Raw genomic sequence first — 20,625 nt, 5'->3', positions numbered from 1 at the left:
AAAAAAAAGAATGCTCACTTTGTGAAAATTGTTCATATGTGACATCTGCACTTTTCTGCATGTATTATGCATTGGTAAAAAGTTTACATTAAACAAACAAAAAAACTCTACATTTTGAGGCCATACAAACCTATTCGCTAAGCCCACAGTCATCCATGTATCAATTAACAGGATTTCTGGGACACCCATCCCTGACCTATCACAGACAGAAGTCCAGCCCGCCCTGAAGTGGCATTCAAGGCCCTCTCCCTGTGGGCCTCATTCCTTACTGCCCTGCCAGAATCACTCCCCATTCCCAGAACAAGTGTCCTCACATCTTCCTGCCTTTGCCCAACAGTTTCCTAGGCTGGGATGCCCTTTCCCTGCTTAAGCCTGGTGAAACCCTCCACCTTCAAACCCAGCTGTGACCCCAGCCTCCCTGGCAGCCACCTGGCACACTACTCATTGGAGAAACAGCATTTATGGCCGGGCACAGTGACTCACACCTGTAATCTCAGCATTTTGGGAGGCCAAGTCAGGCAGATCACTTGAGGCCAGGAGTTCGAGACCAGACTGGCCAACATGGTGAAACCCCGTCTCTACTAAAAATACAAAAATTAGCTGGGCATGGTGGCACACGCCTGTAGTCCCAGCTACTCGGGAAGCTGCGAGAGGAGAATCGCTTGAACCTGGCAGGCAGAGGTTGTAGTGAGCCGAGATCACACCACTGCACTCCAGCCTGGGTGACAGGGTGAATGAAACTCTGCCTCAAAAAAAAAAAAAGAAAGAAAAAGAAAAAAGAAACAGCATTTGCCTTGCCTCCCTAGGAAGCGCTTTTCCCCCAGTCTTTTCTATTAGATTCTAAGTTTGCTGAGAATGCCCAGTCTCTTGGGTATTTTCTCCTTCTCACAATCCCATCCCTCAAGCTAACACTTGATTACCAATTCATTAAATTACCATTCGCTGAAAAGTACACGTGTGCCAGGCACACCGTGCTACATAGGGTCATGGTGATCTCCATGACCTCCTACAAGCTGTTGCTGAGCCCACCTCTCAGGAGAGGAAATGCAGGCCGCAAAGGGAAGCAAAGTGTTGTTGACAGCAGGTCTGCCTGGCCCCAAAGCCTGGGCTTTCAGCCTGTGCCGGCCATCCCTATTCCTCACTCCACACCCCACTGCAAGGTCTGCAAGCGGGCCTTGGGAGCGCTGTATGGCTCTTTAGTTTTTAGTAAAATTGTTCAGACCCAAGGGAGGCATCAGGGCAAGGGCGTATCAGGGCTCAGGTGGGGCTAGCTCCGGCTTTCCTGAACAATCACAGAGAATCTACCTGCATAGGATGACAACATCCGTTTGGAGGAGTTGGTCAGCAAATGTTACTTTAACCACCGCCAGACTCAGTTTGCTCATCTAAAAACTGGAAGTTACAACACCTGCCTCACCGGGTTGTGGCGAGAATCGAATATGTAAGCCCCCAATGACCCCTCTCAGAGGGATGGTCAGATGTAACCCCCTTGCACAGCTAACCCCCAGAACATAAATCACAGCTACAGAGACTAGAGCCAGCACAGCTCACAAAAGAACAGGCTGTTTATCTCATGTATGTTCATGCCCAGAAGTAATCAGGTACCAGCCAGGGGCTCTGAGACAGAAAGGACTCCTGCCTTGAGGGGGAGACGGTCTGGGGGCTCTGTGATCCTTCCAGGTCCATCTAGATTTGGGTTCTTAACCCAGGCTGCGCATTAGAGTCACCTGGGGAATTAAAAAAAAAAAAAAAAATTCCAATGCCCAGTCTAGCCCCAACCATTTCTGGAACAGGGTCTGAGCTTTTCAAAAACTCTTCAGAGGATTAATGGGCAAAGAGGGTGGAGAACCAATGATTTGGACCAAATGATCCATTTACACATGAACAAGCCCAAGTGGAAGCAGTTTGAGGCCACCAAGAAACAGGGAACAGAGTCAGGACTAGGAGCTGGGCCTCCTGGCCCCCAGGTAAGGGTGGTGCTACCTTTAGACTCAGACGAAACCCCTGGGCTCTCTCTGGCCTCCGCCCTGTGAGGGAGAATGCAGCTAGGACAGCTGGGCAGCCACGTAGCAGGAGACAGGGTCTGCCCACTGAAAAGCCTGGGCCCTCTCTCCACCGTCCTCGGCTCCCCTCTCAGTCAAACAGCACAGGAGGCCCCAGAGATTTCATCACCTAGCCCCCCAACCCCAGTCAGAGTCTCCTTGGGCCTGAGACAGACAATCCCAGCTGAAAGAGTCTGGTGGTGTGGAGACGCCTTGGCCTCTCTGTGCAATCTGTCCTGCTTTATTTTGAATCCTTGGAGGGGGGAAGGAGCAGTGGACCCCTCTGTGAATCACAAACATAACCCCAACGTCTACAACACACCAGGCTCTGCCCTCAGAGCCAAGCCCCCCAAGCCTCATTCCCAACATCTGCCCTTGGGGAGCAGCCTGGAGTCCTCACTTTGGAAACAGTGTCTCCTCCTCCCCAGTGATCCTGGGGTGGCGGGCGGCGGTGCAGGGAAGAAGCCTAGGAGTGACCTTGCACATCCCTCGGGCCCAGCAGCCTCCTTAGGGGCCGAACCTGAGGTCCAGAGTGGACGTGTGGTTTACAGACCACACAGCCACTGGGTGGCAGGGCCAGGGACATTTCCCTTGAATGTCATACATAAGGCAGTGGGCAGGACTGGGGAAGGTAAGTGAAGGGGTGGCAGGTGGGGGAGAACCAGTCCTGGGACACCCGGAGGACACAGGCCCTGAGGGGCTGGCATGGCCACCTGTCTGCAGCAGTGCCTGCTGGGTGCCCCATTTCACCTCATTTCTCCAAGGAGGCTGGAGTCAGACAGCTGTACCCAGCCCAGCCCCTCTTCCAATGCTCCCCGCTGACCACATCTGCCCAGCAAAGCCCCTCACCTTAGCTGCCTCCCATGGCTGCTGAGGAGCCAAATGGTGCCCTGCCCCTCCCAATTTCAGCCCATGTGACGGAGCTGGCCTCCCCTCCTTCTTCCCCACCTGGCATGGAAGGCCTCCCAGCCCAGCTTCTCCCTGCTCTGTCCAGCACTGGCACTATCCTGGACAACTCAAAGAGATCAAAATGACTTCCAGACCCCTATCTGTGAGCTCCCACCTCTCCTTTTAAAGATCAATTAAAGTCTTGGCAATGATTCACCTTGCAGTCTGGGATGGTAGCTTTGATGTCCGCTCCAGACATGAGACCTCTGTTTTTCCAAATCTAGAAACTGCTACCAAATGGTGAGGGTAGGGTCCCTCCCTGGGGCCAGAGCAGCCCCGGCTTTGCAAAGATGCCAGCCCCAAGGTCTTACCCTCGCTGGCAGGGGGTGCCAGGCCCTGACTGGGGGGCATGGGGAAACAGGCCATGAATATCAGGAATTCCTTCCACAAAGGACAACTGGGAAAGCAATGCATCTCTGCTTCCCTTGGCAGCCAAGGGCCATGGAGGAAAAATGTTTAATATAAAAACATCTGACAAAGTGCCTTCAGGATATATTTTCTGCATCAAAGAAGTAGCTCTTGGCAACAGCCACTCTACCCTGACAAGGAAACTTTCGAGCGCAGTTCCCGATTGTTACAGACGCCCGATTGTTACAGACACCCGGGGAAAGCATGCCAGTGGGGATAGGAGGAGGGGGACCCTGGAGCCCGGCAGGCAGATGGTTGTGATTAGGCTGGACGCAACCAAGTACATTTTCTGGAATTTCAGGTCTCCTCAGACAACCTGCTGGTTCCCTGATGATGCAGGCTGCCAATGTATAGTGAGGGGTAGGGGCCATCTGCAGCCAGCCCTGGACAGGCACCCGATACCCTGCCTCGCCGGCAGCCTCCCCTCACAAGCCCACCCACCTGCCATCTCACTGGTCATTCATTTATCTACTCAGCAACCACCCAATGAGCAGAGCTGCTGGGGGGCTCGGTGATCATTGTTCATGCTGAGTCTCAGGTACCCAGGGACACAGAAGCTCAAGAACCATGTTTGTGTCCTGAATCTTCCAGGGCCAGCAAGGGCACCTCATCAGACACAGAGGAACCCAACAAGTGCCAGACTGCCTGGGTTCCAATCCCAGCTCTATTGCTTTCTTGCTGGGTGACCTTGGGCAAGTCACTTAACCTCTCTGAGCCTGTTACGTCTTCCTTTAATTTGGCTAATAAAAGTGGCTACTTCAGAGAGTTGTTGAGAGTAGTCCATGAATAAATGTATTTATGGCACTTAGAGAATACCTGGCACAGAGCTCTGTGTTAGCTGTGATTATTAAATATGTGTGATGATCTTTCTGTCTTTAAGAGCTCTCTCTGGATCTCTTTATCCCAGGCAAAAATTCATTCATTCATTCATTCATTCATTCCACAATGACTCCCTGGCTCTGAGCTAGGCCCAGTATTAGAAGTCAGATGAGGTCCTTCAGGACCAAGTATATCCCAGGGTTCCCTGGTATCCATGACCATGATCCCTCTGTTTCAGCTCATTCCTCTAGTGTTCAGGACAACCTCTCTGGATTCATCTTTCCCCATTCCTCCATCTCTCGCTTATTTACTTTCTAGCCACAAACTCTTAGAGTGTATGGTATTAACTGCATGCCTCCTTGCTTTTTGCACAAGCTGATCCTCCTACTTGAAAGGTTATCTACAGCCTGTTGTCCTCTTGGTGAACTCTTAGTCATCCTACAAAACCCAACTCAGAATCACCTTCTCTGTAAAGGTGAATGCCCCCTGAACACTCCCATCCCCACCCCAACAGAGTCCCCTGCTTTGAGCACATCTCTAGGGCAGCACTCAGCATGATCGGTCACCAATGTCTGTTTGCTGTCTGCCTCTCCTCTAGACCAACAGCTCCTAGAGGGGAAGGTCCAGCCTTTCTCCATTTTGTGTCATCTGCCACTGGCATGTAGTAGATTCTTTTTTCCCCTTTTTTATAATAAATTCTTGTTTTTAATTTTTATTTTTCTTATTTTTTTAGAGACAAGGTCTTGTTCTGTTGCTCAGGTTGGATCACAGTGCAGTGGTGCAATCACGGCTCACTACAGCCTCCAACTCCTGAGCTCAAGTGATCCTCTTACCTCAGTGGCTGGGACTACAGGTGTGTGCCACCATGGCCAGCTAATTTTTAAATTTTTTTAAGAGGTAGGGGTCTTGCTATGTTGTCCCCAGCTGGTCTCAAACTCCCAGGCTCAAGCAATCCTCCTGCCTCAGCCTGGGATTACAGGCACAAGCCACCACACCTGGTTGCAGTAAGTTCTGAATAATAAATGTTCAATACATTGACTTGTCATTCAAAAGCCCACACTCAGGAAACACAATAGCCCTGAAGTCCTTTGTCTGAGGCCATGGGGCATCTAAAAGCTCTATTACCTCTGCTGAGTCAGTTGCCCTCTCTGGACTTTGCAAGTACACCCCCACCGCAGCCCCAAAGCTTTAGTGCCTTGGGATGGAGGGGTGGAGGTCCAAGACACTGATCCCCTCCCACCTCATGACTTTGTTCCATGCCACAGTTTTGCCTTTGGACAATGACAAGAGAAGCTAAGATGCCCCAGGACAGAAGCCCTAGCCCTTTGACTACTCCCCACCCCAAGGCCTGGGAGCTGGTACTTACAGCCTGGAACACATCAGCACCAGGAAGCCCTTGAGATCAGTGACCCAGTGGACCCAATAAACAGCTGAGCAAACTGAGACTAGAGAGGCAAGGAATTTGCCTGAGGTCACGTGGCAGGAAAAGGGCACAGCTGAGCCTAGAAACCACTCTGGCACACTGCCCACCGTCCCACATTGCTTCTTGGCAGTCACGGGTTTTCTGGGTCCTCCTTCAGCTGCCTGTTCCCCCAGGACTGCTCTAGTCAACCCCATCACTCCCGCCGACCGCCCCTCACACCTCTCCCCCAGCCCAGGAAGAATGGGTCCTTCTGCGAGATACTCAGGAGGCGTTAGGGAGGGAAGGCATTTTTTTTCCCTTTGGTTGGTCAAAGCTAAAAAGATACATGGCAAGGGCTTGATGTGAGTAGTAAATACCATCCATGTGGAACTGGAGCTGAATGCAACTTCTCCCCTACCCATTACTGAGTTGGACATGGCAGGGTGGTGCTGGCCAGAATTGGTGTCAGTCTGGCAACCTGTCCACTGCCTCCAGGCTGGAGCCTGACCCCTGAGGATAGGCAGAGTGGGCATGGGTCACGCCCGAGGGCCACCTCTTAAACCCAAGGGGACCAGGCTAGGTTCAAGTCTGATTGATTCAGGGCACCACTCACCCAGATGAAATGCCCTTCCTGCTCTCCAAAACTTAATGAAATGTTCTTTTCAGCTAAAACATATCCCCTGCCCTCCTGCTTTCCCTTTGAAACCACTCTGCATACAGCACCCCAGACCCACAGGCAATGAGCACCCTCACGTGACAGGCCGGAGCATCGTCATGTGATAGCCACAGTCTGCACACCCTGCCTATCGGTCAGGTGTGATCAGTCTGTGAAAATTCACGGAGCTGGCACTTATATGTCCACTCTGCAGGTTTGGAAAAAAGTTTTTTTAAAAAATCTTTCCCAGGTCCTGGCCTCTGCCCATCTCGTCTCCCACCAACGTCTGGAGCTTTGCTTCCCAGTCGCTTGCAACTCCTTTGGTTTCTCAACATCAAGCTCTTTTCACACCTCCAGGTCTTTGCATCTGCTATACCTGGAATGCTCCAAATCCTATCTTTCTGACTTCCATTCATTCTTTAAATATCGCCTTTAGATATTGCCTCTTCCAGGAAGCCTTCCCGAGCTACCTCCCTACCACACCAACAGTTGATCACTAATCCCTTCTTCCTCTGGACTGCCTCCTGTTATTGTTTGTGTCTTCACCTATCTGTGAATACCCTGAGGGAAGAAATAATGTAACTTTTATCTCTGTGCCCCTAGCCCTATGCACAGTGCCTAGAACACTGCGATGGCCACACCCACCACATGCAGTGTGCTAGGCCTTGGCAGACTCACAGGCATCATCTCATTTAACCCTCACCACTAGGGATATGTTGTTATTATCATCCCCATTTTACAAGTGAGAAAACTGAGGGACAAAGCAGCTGAGTGGCTCTCCCAAGGTCACACACCTTATAGATGGCCGACTCGGGGCTTGATCACAGGGACCACTGGTGCAGAGCCCATGCTCTTCAGCCCACCACAGCTATAGGGACTCAGGACCCACAGAATGGACCGAACCGCACACCCTGGAACACAGAACTCTTAGAATCTGTTAGATGAGGGTGTTGGACGAGAACACACTTGCTCCCTGTAATCGAGGAAGCAGCAGGAAATGATGCTGCACACACACACTCCTCTCCCAGCTTCATTAGGCATTGATGATAACATCAGACAGCACCAACCCCAAGGGACCCCTGAAATGGGCAAATGGCAGGCACAGTTGCTACCCAGTGGCAGGTGGGTAAGCAGTGTGGACCCACCTTGGGTTGCAACCCTAGGTGGATCCACACTGCTCTGTTTGCTGTGTGGCTCTGAGCCAGTCTCCCAACCTCCCTGAGTCTCTGTTCCCAAACTCTGCCAACTTACACAATGCAACAATCTATACAATGATCTGCGCCCTCAAGGAGCTTACAGGCTGGTTGGTGGAGGAAAGACACCCACATCCAGCCCAGCCCCCAACTCTCCAGGTAGCCTACTGTGGCTCCCTTCCTTCCCCTGGCATCCTCCTTTCTAAACGGAAGGGCCTGCTGTCACTGACAGAGCTCCAAAGAAACCCACATGCTGTGAGGACTGAGATACCAGGCACAGAGGGCCAAGGTTCCAGCAAGGACTGCCCGATCCCAGTGATGGGCAGCTTAGACCATGCCTTGCATACAGCTGGACAGTGACTGCCCAGCTCCCACCCTGAGGGCCCTTGCCCAGTGTTCCATAACAAGCATCCCCACCCCCTTCCCTGCGCCAGACCCTGGCAGGGGTAAAGTATCTCATTTAACCCTCACCATTAAGGATATGTCGTTATTATCATCCTCGATTTACAAGTGAGAAAACGGAGGGACAGGGTGCTTAATAAAGCACTTGAACGGTTATCTTACAGGCACTAGAATAAGATAGCAGAGGGGAGCCACTGGTCCTAAAGAAGCTCGCCCTGTGCACCGCCTCCAGCCCCACAGCATGGAGTCAGGCAGGCCCGGGTGCTTAAGCAGCCTTGCCACTTCAGGCTCCCGCTAAGTGACTCAGAGCTCACCCAGCCCGGCCTGGCCAGGGCTCCTTCCCTCACCCAGGGCTTAAAGCTCCTTCTGACATGTTCATTGTTTTTCTAGGCTGGAGTCAGAGATGCTGAGAGAACCCTGCCCTCTGCCACTAGCCTTTCTCGGAACTGCCATTTCTTCATCCTGCAATTCTGAGAATTATGGCATGTTCTACTTTAAAGTTGGAAAAAAAAAAAGTTTGCCTACCAGCCACTCACACCTTAGTATGAATTTACTTAACTAGCTTTCTCTTCCTTTCCTCCCCAAACTAAACTGAAATCAAGCAAATGGAAGAGGAATGGAAATACTGCAGAGAAGAGGACAGCCTGACAGGGGCCTTGGACAGTCAGGTGACAGTACCCCAGGCCCGGAATTAGGTGAGGAAACCAGAGTGCCAGAGTCCTGACAGTACCCCAAAAGTTCTAGGCTTTTCATTCTTCCCAAATCCCATCAAAGACTCCAGGTGTAAGGTCTCTAGATTTGCTTAAAGCTCTGCATTCTAGCCTCCCTCCACCACCCCCAGCCCCAGTCACCTTGGTGAAGCCACTTGCCCCCTCTACACTGTTTAGTGGGGATCACGTATCCAAATTGGGAGCTGATGTAGAGATCAAATGAAGGTTTTCCATCAACTACTCAGCAGAGCTGAAGCAAGTGCGTCTCCTCTCCTGCAGCCCCTCGCCCTGCCCACGCATGCCTCCTTGCCTGCCTGGACCTGGGACTAAGCCTCAAGAGGCCCATCCTTCCCCCAAGTGACCTCAACAACAGGACAGGGAAGTAAAGCAGAGACCATGGAGCTGGATAAAACAGAGTCCCAGGGCCGACGCTGGGATTGTCATTGTGCGAGACAAACTAGGGCAGTCTCCATCCTGGAGCTGCAGACACCCTGTTTGGGGATGACATGCATCCCAGGACACTGAGGGTGACAAGGCTCTTGTGATCGGCAGACCCCCAGAACTCCAGGAGATGGAAGGCCAGGCCAGCAAGTGGTGTGATCTCTGGGTGGTCCCCAGCGTTTGTCTAGTAGTGGCCTGGGAGGGCATGGAGCTGCCCTGCACCCTTGCTAGCCCCTCATCCCCTTCCCCGGTACTTAAATCAGGACAGGTGCCCACCAGGCTCCTTTTGATCATTTTACTTTGCTCCTGCCAGGGTCTGGCTTGGGGAAAGGAACAGGGATGCTTGTTGTAGAACACTGGGCAGGGCCCTCAGGGTGGGAGCTGGGCAGTCACACTGTGCAGGCTCACGTTCCAAGCCTGCCACTTACATTATGGGCAGTTGGCCCGGCAATGAGCCTCAGTTTCCTCCTCTATGAAATGGGAAGAATCACACTTGTCTCACTGGGTTGTGGTAAGGAGTCAATGAAATGGAGGATGCTGGCGCTTAGTAAAGTGCCTGACATGTAGTGAGTGTCAATAAATGTCAACTGCTGTCATCATCAGCGCCATCATATTATTTGTCCTTAGACACATCAAATGCCCTGGCCTGGCCCAACACATTGTGCCCGCCTCTGCCCCTCACCTTTCTGACTTCACCTCCGGCCCTGCCCTTCCACACAACCTTGCATTCCATCTTGCAGAATGACTCGTGCCTTCACCACCCACCAAGACCTGTCACCCCTAGGCCATTTCCCTCCCTGAATATGTCCTCCAGTGTGACAGCCAGTACAGCCCCCTGTCTCCGGGCTCCAAGTAGGCAGGTGGGCAGCTTAACCCACAGGACCTCAGATCCCCACAGCACAGAGCGAGCTGGAAAAGCTAACAGTGGGCCCTCGGGGGGGAACATTCCTCGCATGGCATCCCTGGAAGGGACCAGGATGACACAAAGGTAAACACTCCATTCACCTACTGAGGCCACCCAGAACTCAGACCAAAGTCCTTCAAGACCTCTCTCAATGTCCTTGGCATAGGAAATCCCCAATTTCCTCCCCAAATCCTTCCACCCCTTAGAATTCTAAGGCATTGGACACATTTTCCAACATAGTCCTTTTGCACAGTCACGAGTAGCAGAGACCTTCTCACCACCCAATACCAAAGACTACTTTGGGGTATCTGGGCGGAAATCTCAGACACAGGCCCAGTGAGGCCCAAAGGCAACCAAACTAATGGCCTTGGGGTCTCCTGAGACCTCCCAGCCTCTGGATTTGGGGAGGGGCTTCCTGCAAGTGCTTAGGGGTCTGGTCCTTCCAGCCTGAGCCACACCAGGCCTCCTCTGGAATGGCTGGGATCAAATGAGACTACATCTGCAAACACCCTGAAACTGTAAGGTATGCACATGCACACACGCGCGCGCGCGCACACACACACACACACACACACACACACACCCCACAGACTTTCCACCATTAACAATAGGGAGAAAGAGGATGCCAAAAAATTACCCATCTGTCCAGACAACCAACGCCAATGGAATCCATCTGAGGGCTGGCAGTGACACAAAATCGTAAATTCAGAAATACTTTTAAGCCCCCTGCTTCAAAATTATATGTGGCTTTCACTCATGTAGGTGCAGAGGAAAAAGAAAGGATTGAAATTTTAACTTGTGTTCATCTGGCTAGGACTTTGAGGGAAAGAAATTATTAGAGAAGGAAGTACCCTAATGAGGGGAGCCACCAGAGACCAGAAGGCACTCAGGAATAGGACCCAGAAGACCTGGATTCCAGGACCACTGGAGCCCAGGACCAGGCTGCCCAATGTGGGACCCTGTGTGGCAAGTCACATTCCTGCTTCCGCTTCCAGCCTCCCCATCTCTGCAACAGCCATACTCTTGTGAGCTCCCATGCCTTGGTGAGAAGGGAATGGATTGGCGAAGGCTGTGGGTTAGGGAAATGGCCAGGCAGCTGTGAGCAACCAGTGCTGCATTATCCTTAGAGTTTCAGAGAGACCGCATCAAGAATGACAGGACTTTAGGGGAAATACATGTATCGAAGGTACATTTGGCCCTTGCAGAAAAGTGGGGGACAAAACAGTGACGAAGAGCACAGACCCTGGAGACAAACAGCCCGTGGCTGTTCCAAGAGAATGCACATAAAGGCAGCCGAGTGGAGTGCTAGCCATAGCATACACTCAATAAATGGCTATTATTTTGGCGACTGCTACCATGGCATGGATGTGGGGTGAGGGAAGAATGGCTCAGATGGAGACACACAGCCATCCAGCCATGCCCACTAGGTATGCAGCCCCAGCCTGAGGGGCTGTCAGTCCCAGCCAGCACGCCACCAGGCCACTATGCCACCAGCCATGCTCCCAAAGGGCCCCACAGACCTTGCCTCTGGCCCTCAATGTCCCCAGTCCAACACCAACCTCTCATTTCTCAAGGAAAGTTTGATTCAGGTATTCCTCCGGATGTGGGGGTCCCTATGACCAGCTTCTAACTGCAGGGGACAGAGGACTCCAAAGCAGGGTTCCCTTGGCTTCCTATCCCAGCATCCGCTGCTCAGGGAGAGAGACAGAAACCACTGGCCTTTGCCAAACTCCTCACTTGCCAGATCCTCCCTGCAAGCTCATTCAACCGACTCCAATTTCCCCAATCTTCTGACCCTTCACATTGGTCCCTCCCCCAGTGTGGGGACAGGAGGAAGACAAATGTGTACCACTTCCACTTTGCTGCCTCTCGCAGCTGGGGGAAGAGGATCTCTTTCTAAACGAGAGATGGAGAGCTGTGCTGAGTTTTTATCATTTCCAAGCGAGACAAGGGAGAGACAACCGGTTAAAACATGGTAGACAGGTGCTTTAAAAGTTATCTTCAGGTTTCATTCATACAGACTGTTCTTAACCCCAAGAACACCAGCGACTGAAACACTGGCAATCTTCCCATCCAAGGATTGGAGGAAAAGGGAAACAAAAAGAAGAGGGGAAGTCAAAAAGTCTTCCACCAAGCCCCCTCCTCAGCTGTCCCCTTCGATAAATTTCAACACAACAGCAATGCACGAGAAAAAACGCCGACCTGAGAATTCACCCGGAGCAGTGATGAGGGAGTTGGTAGCCTCCGTTTCAGTGTAAGACAATGTGGAATCGGACAGATCTGTGGGAGAAAAGAAAAAGAGAACTTAGTTGGCCGTGGGGCAGCGCTCTCTTTTTTCTTCCTTCTCATGCATCTGTGTATGTGTGCACGTGTGTGGATGTGTGTGCTTGCAAAGGGCAGCATGTCTCTCCCAACGTTCTGATGTCACCCTGTAACCCCTTCTCAGGATCACCCCAGACCAGCCCAGCCCAGCCCAAGAACTCTTCTGGAAAGTGCTGACTGTGAAGCTGGTACCTGAAAACGTACTGCCCTGACCACAGAAATAACCCAAGTTCAGGGGACCGAGCAAGTAGCAACTTGGAGCCTCCCTGGGTAAGGTTAAATTAAGCCCCTAAACAATCCATAGTTGCCATACTTAATTACAACCATTAAAATTCTTGAAGTTGTTCCTTCTTGCTTCCTTCCTTCCTTTCTTCCTTCCTTCCTTCCTCCCTCCCGCTGGAGCTGGGGAAACTGTTTTAACAAGTCACCAGCCGTCCTCACTCTGTCCCGCTTACACCCCTCTAATTAAGGGCTCAAGCATTTGCTCCCAGATTAACTTTGTTTTTTCTCTCCCCTCCCCCACTCCCTAACATCCAAACCTGCTCACACAGCAACTTTTAATGCCTGGACTGTTTTTCTTAAGGCGTTCTTTTTTTATTTTTAAGTAGCTTTAAGTACATTATTGGTTTTCCTCTGTCTGCAGAACAGTTAGATGAGAAAGAGAAATTCTTTTGCACATTTTCTATAGAACACTGAGCTGCTATACTGAGCTGCTTGAACATTGACAAGCCGATGCCTTTTGGGACAGGCAGACTTGGAAAATTTTTCCTGGGCCTGTGCCTCTGCTACCAGCAATGGGTGTTGCCCCCGTTAAGGGACAGGCCTGTCCAGAGTTGGAACGCCTGCAGCACACTCACCTTCTCACCCAGCACAATCCAGGACTGGCTTGCGTGGCCCCACCTGGCCCCACCCGGTCCAGCACAGCTACTCCAGGCAAAGGATTCCTGGGATAAAACCGTTTGCCCAGGCCCTCACTAGCTAGAATTCCATTTGATCCTGCAGGAAGTTTTTTCCTTTTACCACATGGCTTGGGGAGCAGGAAGATAAAACATTAACCAATTTGGCCTGTTTTTTTGTTTTTTTTTTTTTTTTTCCTCTCCAGTTTCCCACTTGCCAGATGCTGACTGGGTGTTCTGGGTTTTATTTTGTTTTTTGGTCTCATGTGATCACAGAGGCTTAGAAGTGAACTGGCTTTTTGTTTATGAAAAAGCAACAATGCAAGGAAGAGAAAATAATACCAAAAAATAACCCGGGACTATTTATCAGGGAATGAAAAAGTTATCTGCTGGAAAAATATGTTAGGAGAAAAATAGCGACACACGGAAAAATCTTAAAAAAAAAAACAAAAAACGAAAACAAAAAAAAAAAACCCTCAATGCTCAACTGGGAACTTCTTAGAAGAGTTTTGCTTTTAATATCGAATGTTCCCAAAGTGCTTAGTGCTCAGAGCCCTGCTGCCACTTCTCATCTGAAGTAGCAACATCACAAGCCGAGTCCTATTTTTTAGTGAACTGCCTTACAGCCAACACAGACAGCATTGTGAGGTTTCCAGAAGAGTGGGAACGACAGGCGGTTTCCACCTTTCACAGCTAGTAAGTCCCTATCACGCCCTTGCCAAACCCTCACATCTAGTGTTTCTAGTGAGGCCCTGGACAGTGTCTCAATGGCTGCTGTGCAAAAGAACGCTCCCAACCTCCATCACTGCTCAAGCCTCAAGGAGGAAGAACTCCATCTGCAAGTTGGAGCTCCAGGTTCAGGTCCCGCCTCCACTATGAGTCAAGCAACATCAGGGCTCACCAGCTTTTTCTATAAAGGACCAGAGGTTAATATTTTCAGCTTTGTGAACTATACAGTCTCCGCTGCAACGACTCAACTCTGCCTCAGCCATGGACAAAATGGAAATGGACAAGCCTGGCTGTGTTCCAGTAAAACTCCACTTCTGGACACCAAAATCTGAATTTCACGTAATTTTCAGGTGTCACGAAATATTAGGCTTCTTTGGATTTCTTTTTTAACCACTTCAAAAATAAAAGCCATTCTTAGCTTGCAAGCCATATAAAAACAGGTGGTGGACTGAGCTATTTGACCACCAGTAAGTGTCACTTCCTCTTTCTGGGCCTCAGTCATCTCATTTGTAAAATCATGGGGACAACTGTTTGATTTCCACATGGTTACTCTGCAGGGCTGGGCAGTGCCCTGATTTTTGCTGCTTTATCACATGCTAACTGACAAACCCTCAGGGCGATGATCCTTGACATTCAAGCTGAGGTGCTAAGAACTTTCACTGAGAACTTTTGAAGGTTTTTTTCTCTAATGGAACTAAGGATCTTGCAAGCAACTAGTGCAATTATGCTGACTTAGGAAATGCTGAGACAGGCCTCCAAGGGAAGGACAGCCAGCCACCCACCTGAGTGGGGGCTGCTCTGAGTTTGTGCCTCAACCCTGCAGCTCATTAGCTGGGCAGCTCCTCCCCCTCACTCAGTTTGATTCTTCATCTCTTAAGTGACAAGCTCCCACCAGAAGATCTCTCCAGTTCCCCAGAAACTAAGGCTCCCCCATTCATGAGACAATTCTACTTCTGGAAGAACAATAGGGTGGCCACCATAGTTTGGTCGCTGACTCCCACACCCTCGTGGGACAGCCTCTGCCCACCTAGCCTGAGAAGGTCACACTTCTCAGTGTGGGACCTGGTGGGCACTTCTGACTTCACGGCAGGTGAGGGGTCTGGAAGGAAAACTGGGGTGGATATGCCTGAGTGTCTACGACACTAAGAAGGGACCTCTCCAACCAGGTGCAGTGGCTCACGCCTGTATTCCCAGCACTTTGGGAGGCCAAGGCGGGCAGATCACAAGGTCAGGAGATTGAGACCAGCCTGGCCAATATGGTAAAACTCCGTCTCTACAAAAATTAGCCGGGCGTGGTGGCGGGCACCTATAGTCCCAGCTACTCGGGGCTGGGAGGCTGAGGCAGAAGAATCGTTTGAACCCAGGAGGCGGAGGTTGCAGTGGGCCGAGTTCACGCCATTTCACTCCAGCCTAGGTGACAGAGCGAGACTTCATCTCAAACAAAGAAAAAAAGAAGTGACCTCCCAGATGATGCTAACACACGCTACTGGGAGGAGGCCTTTACAAAAAAACCAAACAAAACCCACTTTTTGCGGTCACTTGGTGGAATGTTTCAGCATCGTTGCCACGCCATCTGACTTTTAAAGCTTGAGTCCCACGGGAACTGCTTGGGTCACAAAGTTGCTTTCCTGGCACTGTCAGGGCCAAACTAACTTGCCCCAGTCAGGATCCTACAGATTCCATCACTTCTCTGCCTCAGAACCCATGCCCTGAAACCCCACTAGAGGAAACAGAGAGCCAAGCACTCTCCACTTTTATTTTATTTTACAGAGGGGGTCTTGTTCTGTCGCCCAGACTGGAGTATAGTGGCACAGTCATACCTCACTGCAGCCTCTAACTCCTGGGCTTAAGTGATCCTCCCACCTCAGCCTCCTAAAATGCTGGGATTACAGGCATGAGCCATCGTTCCCAGCCACAATCTCTACTCTTTTTTTTTTTTTTTTTGAGACAGAGTTTCACTCACTCTGTCACCCAGGCTGGAGTGCAGTGGCGTGACCTCAGCTCACTGCAACCTCCCAGGTTCAAGCAATTTTCCTGCCTCAGCCTCCCGAGTAGCTGGGATTACAGCTACTCGGGAGCATGTGCACCACCACACCCAGCTAATTTTTGTACTTTTAGTAGAGACGGGGTTTCACCATGTTGGCTAGGCTGATCTCAACCTCCTAACCTCAAGTGATCTGCCCCCCTTGGCCTCCCAAAGTGCTGGGATTACAGGCGTGAGCCAACAGTCTCTGCTTTTGAAACCACTTACATCTACCCCAGAATATGGGCTGATCATCTAGGCTCAAGGTTTTACAGAAAACATGTTCTGCCTCTGAATGGGAGTTGTCTAAAATTACCAACTCCACTAAGCTCACCTAGGGGACAGTCCATGCCAGGGGCTTTTTATACCAATATACATTCCTTTTTAATACTCCAATTGTTTCTGCTCAAGTGAACATCTTGGCTTAAAAGGGGGGAAAATACACAGCTCCTCTCAACAAAGACTTCATGCCCAACCTATTTGTCATACTACTAATTAATACACTCTAAAAGAGAATAACCCAAGGCTGGGGGGCCCAAGAGAGAGGAAAGAGACACAGAAATACCAACGCACCTCCAGTGAGATGCGTAAGTCAAAACCCATTCATCTTCGAAAGGCCCATGTTTAAAAGGTCACGGAGAGGTTAATGATGAGCCGTGGAATTTCGAGATGTAAATAGCCTGCTGCAGAAGCTGGGTCTGCTTTGGCCCAACTGTGGGAGTGTTTGCACAACTTCACCCCATTTCACAGCAACTGGTCTGGCTTTCACCCCTCCCCTCCAGCCCTCCAGCCCTGAGGCTGGACAGACACTGGGCTGAAGGGGACCCAGTGAGGGACACTCCTCTGCAAGGGTAGGAAGGAGGGTGCACTTACCCAGTGGCTTGTACTCGTCGCGAGGAGACAGCCGAGAGTAGGGAGGTGGCGGAGATTCTGGAAGACAGGAGACAGCATGTCACTGCCAGGGTCGGGGAGCTCACACCTCAGGTTCTACATGCTTTTAATTTCTGGTTTCCGCAAATAATAAACTCAGCCTCCAGAAAGCCCTCCCTTTGTCCCACCTCCTCTGCTGCCCAAATCCCCTAAACAGTTAAAGCCACAGACTTGGGGCACAGACAGATACGGGCTCAATCCCAGCTCTGCCATATTTGGCTGTGTGACCTCAAGCAACTTACTTCACCTCTCTGAGCCTGTTTCTTCAGCTCTAAAATGAGGATAATCATCATCTAGACCTCTCAGGTTTGCTGGGATAATGTATGTAAAATGCTTAGTGCCGCTCTTGGCACTATCGAAAAACACCTCCATAAACAGTAACTGTTACTACTTTAACAAGAGAAACGTGAGTGCAGGGAAAGTCAGAACCAGGGCTGCTGGATAAAATACCAGATGCTCAGTTACATTTGAGTTTTGGATAAACATAGCATCATTTTGTAGTGTAAGTGTGCCCCTTTCAATATTGGCGGTGTACTTATACTAAAACATGGTGTGTTGTTTATCTGATACTCTAATTTAACTGGGCATCCTGCATTTTACTTGCTAAATTTGGCAAGCCTAGTCAGAGTTGAGTGTAAGTGCAAAGGCCCAGACGCAGAAACTCGTGTCCAAACAAGCTGCATTAGAGCTAGCATTCCTAGGTGCAGGGGAGGACAGTAGAAAGGGTTAGGACCCAAAGGGCCAAACCCAGCTATCTCAATAGGAGGTCTTAAAGCCAGTCACTTCCACTCTTGGCCTCAGTCTCCCCTTTTGTAAAGGACAGGGGTGGAACGCAAGTTCTCTACAGCTCAGATGCTATTATTCCTTATTGTCTATGATATTTTTCTTTGGGTTTCCTTTCATTTGCCTAAAATACTCCTCCTTAAAAACATATACTTTGCCTTCAGAAGAATTCCTTAGCTTCTTGCTTTATGGGAAGTAACAATTTGCTAAACTAAGTAACAATTTGCATGAATGAAATGACCCTTCATTTTCGGTAAATGAAACTAAACACAATCAAATCGCAAACTAAAACAAACTCTCAGTGGTAATAAAGTGGTAATAACTATTATTAGGCGGGTATCAGTAATGACACAAGGGGTAATAAGTGTTTTTCGCAATTGTAATAAGGCACAATTAGTTATAGGAGCACTTGTTTTGCTCCATACACCCAATGAGGCCTCACCTCTTCCCCACCCTGGCTTTTCCAGCTCAAAGTTACTTCCAACAAAGTCAAAGCTCTGAGGTTTAGAAACAGAGACTTTCTGTGGACAGAAATTAGGGAGAAGGAAAAGTGAATCACAGAGTAGCCACTGAGAGAGACGTGAACATTTGCTCGGTGCCTACCTTGTGTCTCACTCCATGCCAATCACTTTCAATTTTATTATTTTAGACCTCAGGTACAGAGTAGTTAATGATGCTCATCAGGCACCTATTTTTATTTAATCCTTTCTCAAAATACAAAAAACAAATGAGATGACATTATTATCCCCATTTTACAGGTGAGAAAACTGACTTGCGCATGTCTCCTGAGCCAGTCATGGTGGAGCTGGGATTCCAGTCCAGGCCTAACTCTGCTCTGCCACCCAATGAGGTGGAATCAAGAGATGCCCTTTCTTATACCGCTTCATCCCCGCTGGGTCTGGGACATCACCTGCACAGAACATGCTCACTAAATATGGACATAGACAACTGGGATGAGGATAATGGTAAAGTTGAATGCACCTGTGGACAAAGACGTGCAGAAAGAGGATCTAGGGGGCTCTCAGGCCTAGAGGCCAGCCTTGAGGAGGACCGGCCTCTCAGGACAAGGGGCAGCGCAGAGGAAGGGCTGGAGTTCCACAGGAAAAGAGAATTGAGGCCAGTGCTTCCACTGTACGGAGGAGGAGGCTGTGGCCTGGTGAGTGGAAGTGACTTCCTCAGGAGCTAGGTATGGAGCCAGAACCAATGCCAGGTCCCTGACCTCCATGCCCTTTCCACTACCCGCAAGAGCTTATCAGAAAGCCTGCAATTTCTTAGGGTTACTTTTGCAAAAATCTGACTGGCTGAGGCCTAGGCCACACATGGCATGGAGCTCTGCACATCCGCCCCCAAGATTTGCCCCCAAAGGTGAATCTTGACAACTATGGGCAGTAGTGGCTGGAGTCAAGCCTCTGTAACCAATGCCAGCATCTCTTCCAGGGGCTGCTTACCTGGGAATCAAAAGGTGGAAGGCAGGAAAGGCTAATGAAGTCCCACCTGGAAGAGCTACCTGAGCCTTGAGTTGTGACACCCACTACCCACGGCCATAGCTGAGTTGGGAGTTCCAATGTTGTGAGATAGAAAGAAAATCTATGAACCTGAACCAGGAGACATGCCAGGTAGTGGAGCACTGCAAAGTGTTCAGGAGGGACCTCACCAGGCTCCCATTAGCTCTGGCAAAATGGTATGCACACAACTGTTTATTTATTTGAGACAGAGTTTCGCTCTTGTTGCCCAGGCTAGAGTGCAATGGCGTAATCTCGGCTCACCGCAACCTCCACCTCGCAGGTTCAAGCGATTCTCCTGCCTCAGCCTCCCTAGTAGCTGGGATTACAGGCATGCACCACCACGCCCAGCTAATTTTGTATTTTTAGTAGAGATGGGGTTTCTCCACATTGGTCAGGCTGGTCTTGAACTCCCGACCTCAGGTGATCCGCCCGCCTCGGCCTCCCCAAGTGCTGGGATTATAGGCATGAGCCACCGCACCCAGCCAACTGTTTAACAACTGCATGGACTGAAAGCTAATCACTAGATTCCATTGTAGGCAACTAAAAAAGTATGAAGGCTTTAGACTCCACCCCACAACACAAGGATTTAGAGTGTCAGAGACAGAAGAGGCCTTGGGGTTCACCCAACTCAATTCCTTCTTTTCACTGGTATGAAAACTAAGGTCCCACTTGCTGAAGGACCTGCCCAAGGCCACATATGAAAGTAGCTGCAGGTATTATGGGGAAGGCCAGCTGGAGACCAGTATCAGGTAACCCTTTCCAAAAATTGAGATATAATTCACATACCCTAAGATTCATCCTTTTTTAAAATATACCATTCAGTGGGTTTTTTTAGTATATTTACAATGTTGTGCAACCATCAACCACAATCTAAACACAGGACATTTTTTTTCATCGCAAAAAGAAACACCATCCCCACTGGCAGTCACTTCCTAGACCCCAACCCCAAAACCCTGGGCAACCACTAACCTACTTTTTGTCTCTATTCCCATGCCCATTCTGGACATTTCATTTCATACAACATATAGCCTTTTGTGGCTGGCTTCTTCTTTCATATGGCACAAAGTCGTCGAGGTTCATCCATGTTGTAACATGTTTCAGTACTCCGTTCTTTTTCATGAGTGAATGCTATTCCATTTTTTGGATGTACCATATTTCATTTATCCATTCATCAGCTAATGGACATTTGGGTTGCTTCCTCTCTTTAGCTATTATGAATAATGTGCTATGAACACTACTGGGTAACAATCAGCCACCATTCCCACGTGGCTGCACCCTATGGATCTGGACTGATGGAGCCCCAGGGCATTACCTCAGGTGGGCAAGGTGGGCACTCAGGTGGGACACTTGGTGGGTGAGACCAAAGATCAGAAAAGAAACTGTGAGCTGCCACCAGGCCGGCCCTCTGTCCACTCCCCTCTTAGAAGTTGTCTTAGTACTTTTAAAAGTTGTGTTGATTTTAAAATAATAACCCATATGCTCTAAACTTTAACAGGAGAACTTTTAGAGCACT

General features: G+C 49.9%; 1 protein-coding gene across 1 annotated transcript in view; it reads right to left on the bottom strand.

The window, feature by feature from the left end:
• The window catches only part of SMAD6 (SMAD family member 6), a 79,819-nt gene extending 59,511 nt beyond the window's left edge, over positions 1 to 20,308 (bottom strand). Inside the window, exons 1-3 of the mRNA XM_011969333.1 lie at positions 20,086 to 20,308; positions 16,768 to 16,824; positions 12,127 to 12,204 (exon numbers count right to left, since the gene is read on the bottom strand). Of these exons, the coding sequence (XP_011824723.1) occupies positions 12,127 to 12,204; positions 16,768 to 16,824; positions 20,086 to 20,119 (169 nt within the window). The 5' untranslated portion in view covers positions 20,120 to 20,308. The remainder of the gene's footprint in view (positions 1 to 12,126; positions 12,205 to 16,767; positions 16,825 to 20,085) is intronic.
• Between the last annotated feature and the right edge of the window lie 317 nt (positions 20,309 to 20,625).

Source organism: Mandrillus leucophaeus, unplaced genomic scaffold (genome assembly GCF_000951045.1).
Source record: "Mandrillus leucophaeus isolate KB7577 unplaced genomic scaffold, Mleu.le_1.0 Scaffold12, whole genome shotgun sequence".
NCBI lineage: Eukaryota > Metazoa > Chordata > Mammalia > Primates > Cercopithecidae > Mandrillus > Mandrillus leucophaeus.
This window is presented reverse-complemented; position numbering and strand designations above follow the sequence as displayed.